Source organism: Oncorhynchus mykiss, chromosome 16 (assembly GCF_013265735.2).
Source record: "Oncorhynchus mykiss isolate Arlee chromosome 16, USDA_OmykA_1.1, whole genome shotgun sequence".
NCBI lineage: Eukaryota > Metazoa > Chordata > Actinopteri > Salmoniformes > Salmonidae > Oncorhynchus > Oncorhynchus mykiss.
The window spans coordinates 49,301,065-49,316,067 of NC_048580.1; the positions used below are offsets into that span (position 1 = coordinate 49,301,065).

Consider the following 15,003-nt stretch of genomic DNA (forward strand, 5'->3'; position numbering starts at 1 on the left):
TACGATGAGATTTTAGTGACGTAGGTGCTGTGTGTCCTGAGTCATGTCTGACCTGTTCCGTGGTGTTGCTGTTTACATTTTACTTTGTGCACTAGACATGTAGGTGCTCTTGTTTGTCGAGGGTCATTTACGTCCTGCTGTATGTGTAGAGGCACTATTTAACATTCAATCTAGCCTAATGACAGAGGCCATGTCACATTCACAGCAAATTGAGGCTAACACCATCACTGGAGTGTTGAGAGTTCAAGGCTTGTGTTTTGTGGAAAGCATCTTGGAATTAAACTCTTTGAAATTGTGTCACATTTCCTCAGTGCTAACTTCATTCAGAATATGTTTTACCAAAAACTGCATCATGGTGTTGGGACCATCAAACATGTGTAATTAATGCTCTTCTTAATGCATTTTTAATGCTCTTCTTAATACATTTTTATATGTGGTTTAGTTGACAGACTGACCAGTTGCCGTCTGTGGAGGTTAGCTTCTCTGTTGGTTTTGGAATACAGCAGTATCGGGTCCAATACCTGGCCACAGCAGACCTAAATAATGGATAAGCTGTAATGAATACACTGTAAATCAGAAACATGAATGGATGCTCTGGCAGGGGTCACAGTGGTGGTTATTGTGATGGCATCATGTGACTGGGGATCTCTCTCTGGGTCCTTCCAGTTCCTACCATCTCCAGTTCCTACCATCTCAGTTGTGTTGTTAGAACCATAGAAACGTCTTCCAAGGAGAGGGAGCTTCTCTGTGTACCTGTCTCTTTACATCAATGTCAGGCAGAGTGTGCTCTCTGCTGAGTGTGTGTGTGTGTGTCTATCTCCCTCTCTGTTTTTCTGCATGCGAGTCTGTACCACTATGGAAGAGGCGGGACGTTGTCATGGTAACCGTGCCACGGCTGATTGGTTATGCAGCAGCGGTGACTGACCCAGTGGAACACGGACCCGAAGTTAGCTAGCTAGAGATGGTAGGGGCAGTTGTGGGCATGGATTTATGGAGGAGGGGCCTTTTTAAGTGCAGGCTCTCCCCCTCAGGGAAGCGCCGTAGCTCAGCCTGGACACCGCTCCAACAGCCCCCTCTCTCTGTCCTCATGGCCCCGTGCTGCCCAGCTCTAATGTTTAATCAGCTTTGATACAGCAACGCTCTCACAGTGTTAACGTCTCCAATGGGCTTGCCACTCTGATGATATTCCAATAGTGCCCCAATAAGGAAAAGCGATTCATCATAGATGCGGCAAAGAGGTCAAACAAACTCGACCAAAACATTGAATTGCCATGAAAACGCATGGGGGAAAGATCCCGAAACTCCTCATTGCCCCAACACTTGTTCATCGTCACCAATCAGCTGCATTACAGTTAAAAACGACTTTGACTACCACCACTGATTTCTGAATGCTAGCTATGCTAACCAACTCATACGAACAGGGGTTAGCATTTAGCAATCGCTTCTTTTAAACCGGAAAAGGGACAGCTTCTAAATGTTTTGCAGCGAAAACAGCCACATATATCCAAATTGGACTTAATTAACGACGTTGGGTCCCTGTTACGAATATCCAGATTGGTTGAATGTGTGACAATATGGTCAATGGAATGGTCTGCATTCCATTGACTCCTTTTCCACATCCATGGAAGCTTGATTGTGCCCCCAGGGAGCCCCTCTCACCCAGACTGACCTAGATAACCTAGATTTGTCTGTTTAATATTGATCTGGGGACCAAAATATAACACCTAGTCATCATTCCTTGCTTATTGTTGTTCTCTGGCTCCTATTTTGAAAACAATGTTTTCTACAGAAAAAGCCTTCTGTCTGATAGTGGTGGTATTTGCAAGGTACGTGCTGCTCATGATGAAGTATTTCAATGCTGCATGTCTAGCAGTCTTCGGTCTCCAATATAGGTCACCTGTCTAACAGAATGTAACTTCAGATGGTTGGCTTACTGCTGTAAATATGAACACAGTCACCGTCACGCAGCCAGCTCCCCAGCTTTACTCTCTCTATAGAGAGTGAATGAGATGGCACTGGCACCGACTTAAACACACACTAATATACACACTGCTTGTAGTAGACCTACAGTGTCCTGAAAATAACCTAAAAAGAAACCTGTGAGACCTAATATTGAATGGCAATGTGAAGTATTATTTTTTTAAAGACTGCTGCCTTATCGGAGTGGCCAGCTTGTCTGAGGAGGGGAGGTCTTGCTTGCCGCGGACACACTGCTAGCGTTCACACTGGCTTCACCTTAGCCCTTGTGTACATCTGTCTATTGCCACACATCACCTCCGACACTAGCCCCTTTTCTCACTCCTATCTCCCTCATCATTCCTTTCTCCGCTGCCATACGGATATTAGATGCTTGAGACTAAGGAGGGTATCGGTCCATGTGATAGGCAGGTCGCTTTTCTGTTCATTCTCTTGGAAGCATAATCACATGTAGTATATGTTTGGTTTTTGTGCTCTAGAATGCTCTAGTGTCTTTTTCTCTTGATGTGTGTGTCTTCTCTTGACGTGTGTGTCTTTTTTCTCTTGATGTGCGTGTCTTTTTCTCTTGATGTGCGTGTCTTTTTCTCTTGATGTGTGTGTCTTTTTCTCTTTGTGTGCGTGTCTTTTTCTCTGTCTTTTTCTCTGTCTTTTTCTCTGTCTTTTTCTCTTTGTCTTTTTCTCTTTGTCTTTTTCTCTTTGTCTTTTTCTCTGTCTTTTTCTCTTTGTCTTTTTCTCTGTCTTTTTCTCTGTCTTTTTCTCTGTCTTTTTCTCTGTCTTTTTCTCTGTCTTTTTCTCTGTCTTTTTCTCTTTGTCTTTTTCTCTTTGTCTTTTTCTCTGTCTTTTTCTCTGTCTTTTTCTCTTTGTCTTGTTCTCTTTGTCTTTTTCTCTGTCTTTTTCTCTTGATGTGTGTGTCTTTTTCTCTTGATGTGTGTGTCTTTTTCTCTTGATGTGTGTCTTTTTCTCTTGGTGTGTGTGTCTTTTTCTCTTTGTCTTTTTCTCTGTCTTTTTCTCTGTCTTTTTCTGTCTTTTTCTCTTTGTCTTTTTCTCTTTGTCTTTTTCTCTTTGTCTTTTTCTCTTTGTCTTTTTCTCTTTGTCTTTTTCTCTTTGTCTTTTTCTCTTTGTCTTTTTCTCTTTGTCTTTTTCTCTTTGTCTTTTTCTCTTGATGTGCGTGTCTTTTTCTCTTGGTGTGCGTGTCTTTCTCTTGATGTGCGTGCCTTTTTCTCTTGATGTGCGTGTCTTTTTCTCTTGATGTGCGTGTCTTTTTTCTCTTTGTGTGTCTTTTTCTCTTGATGTGCGTGTCTTTTTCTCTTGGTGTGCGTGTCTTTTTCTCTTTGTGTCTTTTTCTCTTGATGTGCGTGTCTTTTTCTCTTTGTGTGTCTTTTTCTCTTGGTGTGCGTGTCTTTTTCTCTTTGTGTGTCTTTTTCTCTTGATGTGCGTGTCTTTTTCTCTTGGTGTGCGTGTCTTTTTCTCTTTGTGTGTCTTTTTCTCTTGGTGTGTGTCTTTTTCTCTTGATGTGTGTGTCTTTTTCTCTTGGTGTGCGTGTCTTTTTCTCTTGATGTGTGTGTCTTTTTCTCTTGGTGTGTGTCTTTTTCTCTTGGTGTGCGTGTCTTTTTCTCTTGATGTGTGTGTCTTTTTCTCTTGGTGTGCGTGTCTTTTTCTCTTGATGTGTGTGTCTTTTTCTCTTGGTGTGTGTCTTTTTCTCTTGGTGTGCGTGTCTTTTTCTCTTGATGTGTGTGTCTTTTTTTCTCTTGATGTGTGTCTTTTTTTCTCTTGATGTGCGTGTCTTTTTTTCTCTTGATGTGCGTGTCTTTTTCTCTTGATGTGTGTCTTTTTTTCTCTTGATGTGTGTCTTTTTTTCTCTTGATGTGCGTGTCTTTTTCTCTTGACGTGTGTCTTTTTTTCTCTTGATGTGTGTCTTTTTTTCTCTTGATGTGTGTGTCTTTTTTTCTCTTGATGTGCGTGTCTTTTTTTCTCTTGATGTGCGTGTCTTTTTTTCTCTTGATGTGCGTGTCTTTTTCTCTTGATGTGCGTGTCTTTTTCTCTTGATGTGCGTGTCTTTTTCTCTTTGTCTTTTTCTCTTGATGTGCGTGTCTTTTTCTCTTGATGTGTGTGTCTTTTTTTCTCTTGATGTGCGTGTCTTTTTCTCTATGTGTGCACTGAATGAGAAACAGAGATTTACAATTCTGTGTGTGTACTGCGAGTAGTCGCGTGCAGCGATGTGGGCAACCTGTGGCCGCAACAGCACCCGCTCCCTCGGGGGAGGGGGGGGGAGTGTGACGTAACCCCGCCTAGCCTTCGCGCTGCGCGAGCACGTCACTACCCAGAGGTCACTAGTCGATCCAAGTTAGCATCTCAGCCAGTAGCCCTACACATGTTTCTTCTCTTCCGGAACTGGACAATTCTAGTGTGAGTGAGTATGATTGAGCATTTCAAAGGGCACAGAAAAATAACTTCAATCTGAGTCTATACTACGACAAAGACACATTTGTCATGTACTGTACTTTTGTGGAATCTATGACTGTCTGTTCATACTGGGTTCATATTGAATGTTCTCTCCAGGAACACCTACACACTAACACACACACTTGACTTACATAATGTACTTATCCTTATCTTGATTGTAGCTGCCCATCAGTCAACTCTGCCCTTTGTATGACCAGGACGTGTGTGTGTGTGTGGCCTTCCTTTATGTTAGCATGAGAATGTCTGTTGGTTTGCCGTTTCACGTGGACCTCTGTGTGCAGTAGCCTAGTGTGGATGGAAGGAGGCGGCTCAGGGTAGGTCTGATTCATGCTGCTCACCCTCCGCTCTGCTCCGGCACAGAGAGGCCAGCCATGGCTAATACGATCAGATGTTGTCAGACTCACAGCCATGGAACGAACAGCACTGGCCACACCACTAGGATGGAGAGGAGCTGGGATTTTTTTTTATGTGTCTTACAGCTAGACACTGATCATGTGTTCATGCCATGACAAATCTGTCTCCCCTCCTGCTGTAAGTCTTAAGAAGGTCTTGGTTTTTGCAGGTAGAATTAAATAGGCCATTATCAGTGGTTAGCCAGCACACATACAGTGTGTAGGTTGAAGCTGGTTTCTATTTGGATATTGTTATGGTCGATTTATCCAGCTTCTACAAGTATACCCAAAGCTATAAAACATGTTCCTCTGAAGTAGCCCGCATGTAACAGTAGGGAGTAAATCTCTTTTAAAAAGCTTTGGATGACAAAACGGTTGACGTGTGTCACAGATGTGAGACGGCAGGCTCCTTTTTGTGTGGTCGTGCCATGTCCCTGCAGCAGAAAGAGAGGGAGACCGAGACAAACCAAGAACAAGAGATCCTTAATTTAGGCCAAAAACACATAGGGGAAACAGGAAGAAACAAGTTGTCAAATCCCAAACCGACAAAACCGCAGTAGAATTGAAGTCGCGGAGGCTTGTGGTTTATTCCACAAACGGAGGCTTTTTATTTTCGAGTGTTTTCTTCTGCGCTGTGGTCTTTGTTTAGTGCAGTTCACACAAGGCCAGACTCAGCCACTCTGTCTGTCCTTCTCTCTCCGCATCTCCAGAAAAGCAGGTGGCGTTTTGTTTTCCCTCTGCTCTGATCATATATTTTTTTTAACTGTCTCCTCCTCTCTCTCAGCTCAAGCTGTCTGTGAAGGGACTACCTCTCCTCTCACTCTCACTCACACTCTCTCTCACCCTCACACTCTCTCTCACACACTCACTCACACTCTCTCTCACACACTCTCTCTCTCAATCTCTCTCACACACTCTCTCTCTCAATCTCTCTCACACACACTCTCTCTCTCAATCTCTCTCACACACTCTCTCTCTCAATCTCTCTCACACACGCATCTGGAGCCTCTGCTTTGTGTCAAGTCAGAGAGGAGGGGCCAACACCTGTTCTGGGTGCCCTGTAACCTCCCCCTAACCCCTAATCCCTGTCTCATGGCCCTGCTTCGGAGACTCCATAACTGGCAGAATAGAGGCCCAGCTGGCACCTCCTCCCACAGGGTGTGATCCAACCTGGCACACCGTGTGTGGGTATTCTCCTGCCAGCTGTCTGCTACCCCGCTGTGGCATGACTGACACTCGGGCACAATTGTTGTTGACTGGCACAGAGAAGCTAGGCTAGGGGGGGTCTAGGGGTTTCTCTTACAACGGCATCAGTAATTCATTCATTATCTTTAGGCTTGCATTATGTTTATCATTAAACCTGTGTGTTCGCTCTCAGACCTGTCGTCGACAGCATACTTGCCTGTAAACCAGGGGTTCCCAAACTGTTTTGGCCCGCGGCCCCATTTTGATATAAAAAAAAAAGGGAGCAATGTCAAAAATGAATCAACGGCCAATGTTGACTATTTTAATTGGGGCTATTACAGTCTTGAGTACTTTTGAGAGTATGGTTTGAAATGACTGAAATTCATCAGAAAAGTATTGGGAAGTTAATCATCTATAATCTTCGGTTTAGAGAAGAACATCATTGATTGTTATTTTCCCCCTATTCAGACTTAGTGCCAGGTCTGGTCTCCTCTGTTCTAATGAGTCCTGCGCGGTTTGTGGGCATTTTAGAGGGAAACAGAAGACGTGTTCCTGAGCTTTTGTAGCTTAAACGGTTCAAAGGAAAGAGACACATTTGTAGGAAGAAAACACAAACCGCTCTGTTTTATTACATCCGCGTCTCGCGGTCACTGATGTAACCCCGGTTCTAAGAACCAAGCTTGATTTTAAAGTGTTTTATATACAGTACCAGTCAAAAGTTTGTACACACCTACTCATTAAAGGGTTTTTCTTTATTTTTTACTATTTTTTACATTGTAGAATAATAGTGAAGACATTAAAGTTATGAAATAACACATATGGAATCATGTAGTAACCAAAAAAGTGTTAAATAAATCCAAAAATATTTTAGATTCTTCAAGGTAGCCACCGTTTGCCTTGATGACAGCTTTGCACACTCTTGGCATTCTCTCAACCAGCTTCATGGGGCAGTCAACTGGAATGCTTTTCCAACAGTCTTGAAGGAGTTCCCACATTATGCTGAGCACTTGATGGCTGCTTTTCCTTCACTCTGCGGTCCAACTCATCCCAAACCATCTCAATTGGGTTGAGGTCGGGTGATTGTGGAGGCCAGGTCTATCATTGAGTTGGAAATGCATTGGATATTAAGACCATTATTCAGTCTCAGCTGATCTATCAGTCTCTATGTATTGTACCCCCCCCTTCTGGCTGCTGGTGGTAGGACTTGAAAATAAGAGTGGAGATTTGAAAACAAAACCACTCTACCTGAATATGCTGCTGACATAGGCTAGAGGACATTTGTAATGATGTTAACATGTTGTTACAATATTCATATATGGGTCTTATCCTATCTTGCAGTGTTATGAAATGATCTCTAATACTTTCTGTTTGATATAGAGATTACGTTTGGCTACGGGATATGCTGCGACTCACTCAGCTTCGGCTTTATCTTGGAGTGTGGTTGCTTTTTGAGTGGAAAAGCCTGTTGTAATGTTGTCATAGTGAACATATTGGTTTGATCCTTTCTCTCTGCACTCGGAGATGATCTGCATTTAAAGATCTTTGCTCTGTCCACTCCGTCTGCCTTCCTGTGTCGTCAGAAATGTGACATTTGACCATCCATCCGTTGTTCTGCTCTCAGGGACACTGACTGTATTGACACGAGTCTTATCCCTCTAGCACTGTAGCTCGCTGGGTCACCTTGGTAACGTATGCTTGCCGCCTCTGCATGTGAAGCGCTGCATGGATTACACTCACCACGCTTTGTGTCTGTCACCACAACACTCACCTCTCTCTCACACTGGTGGTCACCCCCATCTCTGTCTGCATGAAGCAGTTACTTAAACAACCAGCGACACATGACATATTGTCATCACAGAAGTGTCTTTCCTGAGTCTGGTGGCCTTTACTAAATGTCAACAGACTGTCCTTTCTTCACATTTATAGCAGGCCATGCCATATAAGAAGCAGCTGTTAGTCAGCTCTACTCAACAGGGACTGTTACCAATCACGACTTCAGTCCCCTCTCCCCTGCAACCCCTGCTCTCAGCCAGCCAGCGCTCCCCTTTGGCTTTGTCATCCTGGTTGGTGCTCCTGGAAAACCTGCTGATGCACAACCAAATTTCGAAATTGCACCGATTGTATTATACTATTCTAACCCTCAGCAGTAAGTTGAGACCCCGACTGAGTTCCTAAACGGGGGCAACCTTATTTTAAATTTATCCTCGTGCCTTCAAAAAATGTGGGCCACCAGTTGCCCAACCCTGATCTGACCGTGACTCACTTAATGCACCCTTCCTTCTGTACTCCCAATACCCACCACACCTACTTCTATCTCAACCACCTATGTTGATGCTCACCCCTTGCCTTCAATTCCTGGTCCCCCCCCCCCCCAACAGAACAACGACAACGAGACCCCCCTCCACTGTGCCGCCCAGTACGGCCACACCCAGGTGGTGCGTCTGCTGCTGGAGGAGCTGACCGACCCCACCATGAGGAACAACAAGTTTGAGACGCCACTGGACCTGGCGGCGCTCTACGGCCGCCTGGAGGTGGTCAAGCTGCTGCTCACCGCCCACCCCAACCTGCTCTGCTGCAACACCAAGAAACACACGCCGCTGCACCTGGCCTCACGCAACGGACACCTGGCCGTGGTGGAGGTGCTGCTGGCGGCCGGCATGGACATCAACTATGAGGTGAGGACTGAGAGGAACACGGGGTCTGTTGTCACCTGCGGGCTCAATTATTATTTTCAGTGTGTTGGTGTGAGAGTGTAGAGTTGTGTGTATGTATAGAGACAGAATGTGTCCATAATAATATTTTGTATAAACACAATGTGGTATGTTGTGATTGGATCATGGATGGCTTCATCTGCTGTTTCCAGCATTTAAGCCTACATACAGTGCATTTGGAAAGTATTCAGACCCCTTGACTTTTTCCACATTTAGTTACGTTGCAGCCTTATTCTAATATTAAATAAATCATCAATCTACACACAATATCCCATAATGACAAAGCGAAAACAGGTTTTTAAAGAAGTTTGCAAATATATTACAAATTAAAAACTGAAATATCACATTTACATAAGTACTCAGACCCTTTACTCAGTACTTTGTTGAAGCACCTTTGGCAGCGATTTACAGCCTTCTTGGGTATGATGCTTGGCACACCTGTATTTGGTAAATTTCTGCAGATCTTCTCAAGTTCTGTCAGGTTGGATGGCAAGCGTCGCCGCGCAGCTTCTTTCAGGTCTCTCCAGAGATGTTCGATCGGGTTCATGTCCGGGCTCTGGACTGGTCACTCAAGGACATTCAAAGACTTGTCCCGAAGCTACTATTGCGTTGTCTTGGCTGTGTGCTTAGCAGGGTTGGGTAGGTTACTTTCTGTAACCTGTTACAGTTACCTGTCCCGGATTATAATCAGTAATGTAACTTTTGGATTACCCAAACTCAGTAATGTAATCTGATTACATTCCGTTACTTTTAGATGACTTTCCCCTTAAGAGGCATTCGAAGAAGACAACAATGTATGTTACCAATTGAACCAGATCTATTGCAGGATAAATCAATGTTAAAGTTTACATAGCTGGCCATATATGGATGTTACATTTCACTTTATGGGTTGGTTATGTAGGCTTCTTCTAACCCATCACTTTCTACTTCATATAATAATGCGATTACATTTTAATTATATAATTGCATTAAAAACCAAAGTCCCTCAGAATTTCAGTCATCACAATAAATGTTATATCCCTTGATCTTCAAGAATAGGACTTTGAATTATAGATTAACCAAATTGTTTTACCTGCGCATGACCCCAACACAAAGGACTTATTAGCCAGCCCTACTCTGTTGTTTATGATTTTGTTGTCATGGAGTTGAAAAATAAACGCTCCGCTCATGGAATGGCATGCTTTGAGCACTACTGAAAAGTACTATTTACACGTGAAAAATGAATGCCACATGCTGCATTTGCTATAGGCCGATTATTCAACTTTTTGTTGGTGATGTCTTGATAATATGCAGCTGTTTAAAGGGCAAATCCACAGATGAAACAATAACAAAACAGCCTGCCTCTGTTTTGGTAAAGGGCTGAGGGATGGGCCTGGAGAAATTGTAACCACTCTCAGATTAATAGACAGAGCTATGGATGCAAGGACTGACCATCCATGATATCAACATTATTGTTTTAACCATGCTATGAGGCTATACAGTGTTTGTTTACATTTGCAATGTTTACAAACATTGGAGGAAAACCAGCTTATATTTTGGGTTCTCATGGAGTGTGACAGTTGAACTAAGCTCATGAGGCATTTATAAGAATCAATGGATATATACAGTGCCTTGCGAAAGTATTCGGCCCCCTTGAACTTTGCGACCTTTTGCCACATTTCAGGCTTCAAACATAAAGATATAAAACTATTTTTTTGTGAAGAATCAACAACAAGTGGGACACAATCATGAAGTGGAATGACATTTATTGGATATTTCAAACTTTTTTAACAAATCAAAAACTGAAAAATTGGGCGTGCAAAATTATTCAGCCCCCTTAAGTTAATACTTTGTAGCACCACCTTTTGCTGCGATTACAGCTGTAAGTCGCTTGGGGAATGTCTCTATCAGTTTTGCACATCGAGAGACTGAATTTTTTTCCCATTCCTCCTTGCAAAACAGCTCGAGCTCAGTGAGGTTGGATGGAGAGCATTTGTGAACAGCAGTTTTCAGTTCTTTCCACAGATTCTCGATTGGATTCAGGTCTGGACTTTGACTTGGCCATTCTAACACCTGGATATGTTTATTTTTTAACCATTCCATTGTAGATTTTGCTTTATGTTTTGGATCATTGTCTTGTTGGAAGACACATTTCCGTCCCAGTCTCAGGTCTTTTGCAGACTGCATCAGGTTTTCTTCCAGAATGGTCCTATATTTGGCTCCATCCATCTTCCCATCAATTTTAACCATCTTCCCTGTCCCTGCTGAAGAAAAGCAGGCCCAAACCATGATGCTGCCACCACCATGTTTGACAGTGGGGATGGTGTGTTCAGCTGTGTTGCTTTTACGCCAAACATAACGTTTTGCATTGTTGCCAAAAAGTTCAATTTTGGTTTCATCTGACCAGAGCACCTTCTTCCACATGTTTGGTGTGTCTCCCAGGTGGCTTGTGGCAAACTTTAAACGACACTTTTTTATGGATATCTTTAAGAAATGGCTTTCTTCTTGCCACTCTTCCATAAAGGCCAGATTTGTGCAATATACGACTGATTGTTGTCCTATGGACAGAGTCTCCCACCTCAGCTGTAGATCTCTGCAGTTCATCCAGAGTGATCATGGGCCTCTTGGCTGCATCTCTGATCAGTCTTCTCCTTGTATGAGCTGAAAGTTTAGAGGGACGGCCAGGTCTTGGTAGATTTGCAGTGGTCTGATACTCCTTCCATTTCAATATTATCGCTTGCACAGTGCTCCTTGGGATGTTTAAAGCTTGGGAAATCTTTTTGTATCCAAATCCGGCTTTAAACTTCTTCACAACAGTATCTCGGACCTGCCTGGTGTGTTCCTTGTTCTTCATGATGCTCTCTGCGCTTTTAACGGACCTCTGAGACTATCACAGTGCAGGTGCATTTATACGGAGACTTGATTACACACAGGTGGATTGTATTTATCATCATTAGTCATTTAGGTCAACATTGGATCATTCAGAGATCCTCACTGAACTTCTGGAGAGAGTTTGCTGCACTGAAAGTAAAGGGGCTGAATAATTTTGCACGCCCAATTTTTCAGTTTTTGATTTGTTAAAAAAGTTTGAAATATCCAATAAATGTCGTTCCACTTCATGATTGTGTCCCACTTGTTGTTGATTCTTCACAAAAAAATACAGTTTTATATCTTTATGTTTGAAGCCTGAAATGTGGCAAAAGGTCGCAAAGTTCAAGGGGGCCGAATACTTTCGCAAGGCACTGTATATCCAAAAATGGATGTAGCAACTACAGATTGCCCCTTTAAGTCTATCAAAACTGTGCGACTTTGAACATGTGTCCATTAAGCCTATGGATTCAAAAAATGTATTAGCATGAATTAAATTGAGCAATAAAAGCCCCTCTTTTATTCCATAGGCTGGGATCCGCACTGTGCAGCTGTTACAAGAGCACATTGTTCACTTGGCTGTCCACTGGTTTCAATACCAATGATTGATAGGCAGCTCAAACTAGTTTCATTCAAACATTATTGGGTTCAAATACACATTTAGATTTGTGAACAGCCACCCACAACAACCACAATCCGTAAGGCGTAAATAGCTAAATGAGAGAGCAGCAGTGTGAATCACATCAATGTGCTATGTAGATAACAATACGTAATATCTGTATCGCCGTAGACTCCACCACTGCTGTCATCCTTACCTCCAAGCGTTTATTTAAGTTGTATAATCTATGGATGCCGACAGCAGTCCCACCATTGGAAGACATAGCTTGGACTGTAGCCTACAAAAGCCTATTTCTGCTCTTTTCCCGCGATCCATCAAACACATTTGGTGTGTCATCATAGTGTTCTCTGACTTGTGGTCAGACTTTCTCAGGTGGAACAAACTTAAACTTGCTCCTTTTTTCAATGCTGATTTAAATGTCATTGAGAAAACAGAGAAGTGTCAAAGATTTTTGTTTTTTACAAATATTCTTTCTGAATTTAAAAGTAATCCTTAAAGTAAGGTTCTCCCATCTCCACAGAGGTACTCTGGAGCTCTGTCAGAGTGACCATCGGGTTCTTGGAACCTCCCTGACCAAGCCCCTTCTCCCCCTATTTCTCAGTTTGGCCAGGCAGCCAGCTCTAGAGAGAGTCTTGGTGGTTCCAAACTTCTTCCATTTAAGAATGATGGAGGCCACTGTGTTCTTGGGGACCTTCAATGCTGCATAAATGTTTTGGCACCCTTCCCCTGATCTGTGCCTAGACACAATCCTGTCTCGGAGCTTATGGACAATTCCTTCGCCCTCATGGCTTGGTTTTTGCTCTGACATGCACTGTCAACTGTGGGACCGTATCTAAACAGGTGTTTGACTTACCCAAATCTTGTCCAATCAATTGAATTTACCACAGGTGGACTCCAGTAAAGTTGTATAAGGATATCAATGGAAGCAGGATGCACCTGCTCTCCATTTCGAGTCTCATAGTAAAGGGTCTGAGTACTTATTTAAATAAGGTCTTTAATTATTATTTTTTTTTTTATACATTAACAAAAATGTCTAATAACCTGTTTTCACTTTGTCATTTTGGGGTATTGTGATGAGGATTTTTGTTTATTTAATGCATTTTAGAACAATGCAGAAACTAACAAAATGTGGAAAAGGTCTTGATACAACCCTATTGAGCTCTTTATTTAGGCTAAAGAAAGGATGGCTTTTGGCCCTATCCCTTTTCTTATACCAAACTGTGCCATCCATCTGTCGTGTCCTACCTCCACTCCCCTCCTCTCTGCTGTATAGCAGGTCTGGGCCAATGTCAAGAGTCCTTCAGGCTCTGCTTCCTGCAGGTTCCCATTAGCATGGTGCTGCGAGCTGGAAAAGGATCTGCTTTGATTCCTCAACCAAATAATTGTCCGTAGCAAAACACGCTGGGGTGGCATTCGGTGGGGTATAAGTAAACTCGCCAAACTTCTGTTCACACGCAGGTCAAACCTGTCCTGTGTGTTCAAGAAGTACCCTGCCGGTTTAGCTTTAAGCTGTATGTCCTAGCTGACCAAGATAAGAGGAGTGGAATTGAAGTCAGTGGTGCGGTGGGATAGATGGGTCTTCACCTGTTCCTCTCAGCAGGGAGGGTCAGGAGGGTTAGAGATCTGACCTCTGCTGTGCTGCATGTTACTGGCGGGGAGTAAACTTTGATGTCTTTACGTGTTTTGTTATTGCTCAACCTTGCACTGTGTCGATTCCGGTTTAATTGTGGTGTGTTTGTTGGGTCTCTCTGCAGACGGAGAAGGGCAGCGCCCTCCATGAAGCAGCTCTCTTCGGGAAGACTGACGTGGTGCAGAAACTTCTGCGTGCAGGTCAGACACTGATGCCTCCAAGACGCAACACAACACATTTCTAGAACTGGCGGATAATGCAGATATATGGCATAACCCTCTGCTCATTTGTCACTCCTCTCCTAATCCCCTGCTCTGTCCTCTGTCTCTCGGCGTGTCTCCGTTTGTCCTGCTCCAGGGGTTAATGTGAACATGGTGGACAGCAAGGGCCTGACAGCGCTGGACACTGTCAGAGAAATGCCCTCTCAGAAGAGCCGACAGATAGCAGCTCTAATCCTGGGTAAGAAGTGCAGATCTCATTGGTTCCCTATGGGACTTAAAGAAAGGTTACCTTGACCACAAACTGATTTCACAGATTTGTTTGTCTCACTAATGATGTTATTTGAATGACCTTTTCTTCCGCAACTCTCTGCAGGCCATATGTCAGGAAATCCCCCTGTTTTACACTTGCCTCCTCCCCCTGTCCCTCCACCTAATGAGAGCCCTAGCCCTCGGAAAAAAGGTATGTCATAGCGATACAGAAAACCTTGAGTTGAGTGAGCAGTGACAGGATATGGTGTTTAACACGTAACCACCAGCCAAGGCTGTGTGCTGGTGTGAAGCTGTGCATGTCTACCTGTTTTTGGATTGAGCGTCAATATATTAAGATGTGTATGTGTGTTCTAGGTGAGCTGGGGGTGGTGAGTGAGCTGATCTCGGGGCTGGCCCCGAGGCCTGAGGAGGAGAGCCCGTATGAGGCTCTGTTCGAGGCCACTTCCTGTCACTCTCTGGACAGTCTGACCAGTGGCAAGTCCTCCGACAGGGACTCTGGACGACCTGATAGTGAAGCCGGAAAGGTTTGTCTGGAACTGCTTTACACTACAGAAACACACAACATGTGACAGAGATTTTGAGTCGATGGGCATCTAAATCCCTTTCCTCCACTAGAGGGCAATGGTTCTCTGCATGTAATTGTTGTTGAGTTGAGTGGACTGGATTTACAAATCTTCCTGTCAGAATT

General features: G+C 43.6%; 1 protein-coding gene across 9 annotated transcripts in view; it reads left to right on the top strand.

Moving 5' to 3' along the window:
• LOC110492183 (ankyrin repeat and SAM domain-containing protein 1A) overlaps positions 1 to 15,003 on the top strand; it is a 114,045-nt gene that overhangs the window by 40,714 nt on the left and 58,328 nt on the right. For all 9 annotated transcript variants that reach the window (XM_036947136.1, XM_036947143.1, XM_036947144.1 and 6 more), the window contains 5 exons: positions 8,396 to 8,692; positions 13,949 to 14,024; positions 14,182 to 14,283; positions 14,419 to 14,505; positions 14,670 to 14,839. In XM_036947136.1, coding sequence (XP_036803031.1) covers positions 8,396 to 8,692; positions 13,949 to 14,024; positions 14,182 to 14,283; positions 14,419 to 14,505; positions 14,670 to 14,839 — 732 coding nt within the window. The remainder of the gene's footprint in view (positions 1 to 8,395; positions 8,693 to 13,948; positions 14,025 to 14,181; positions 14,284 to 14,418; positions 14,506 to 14,669; positions 14,840 to 15,003) is intronic.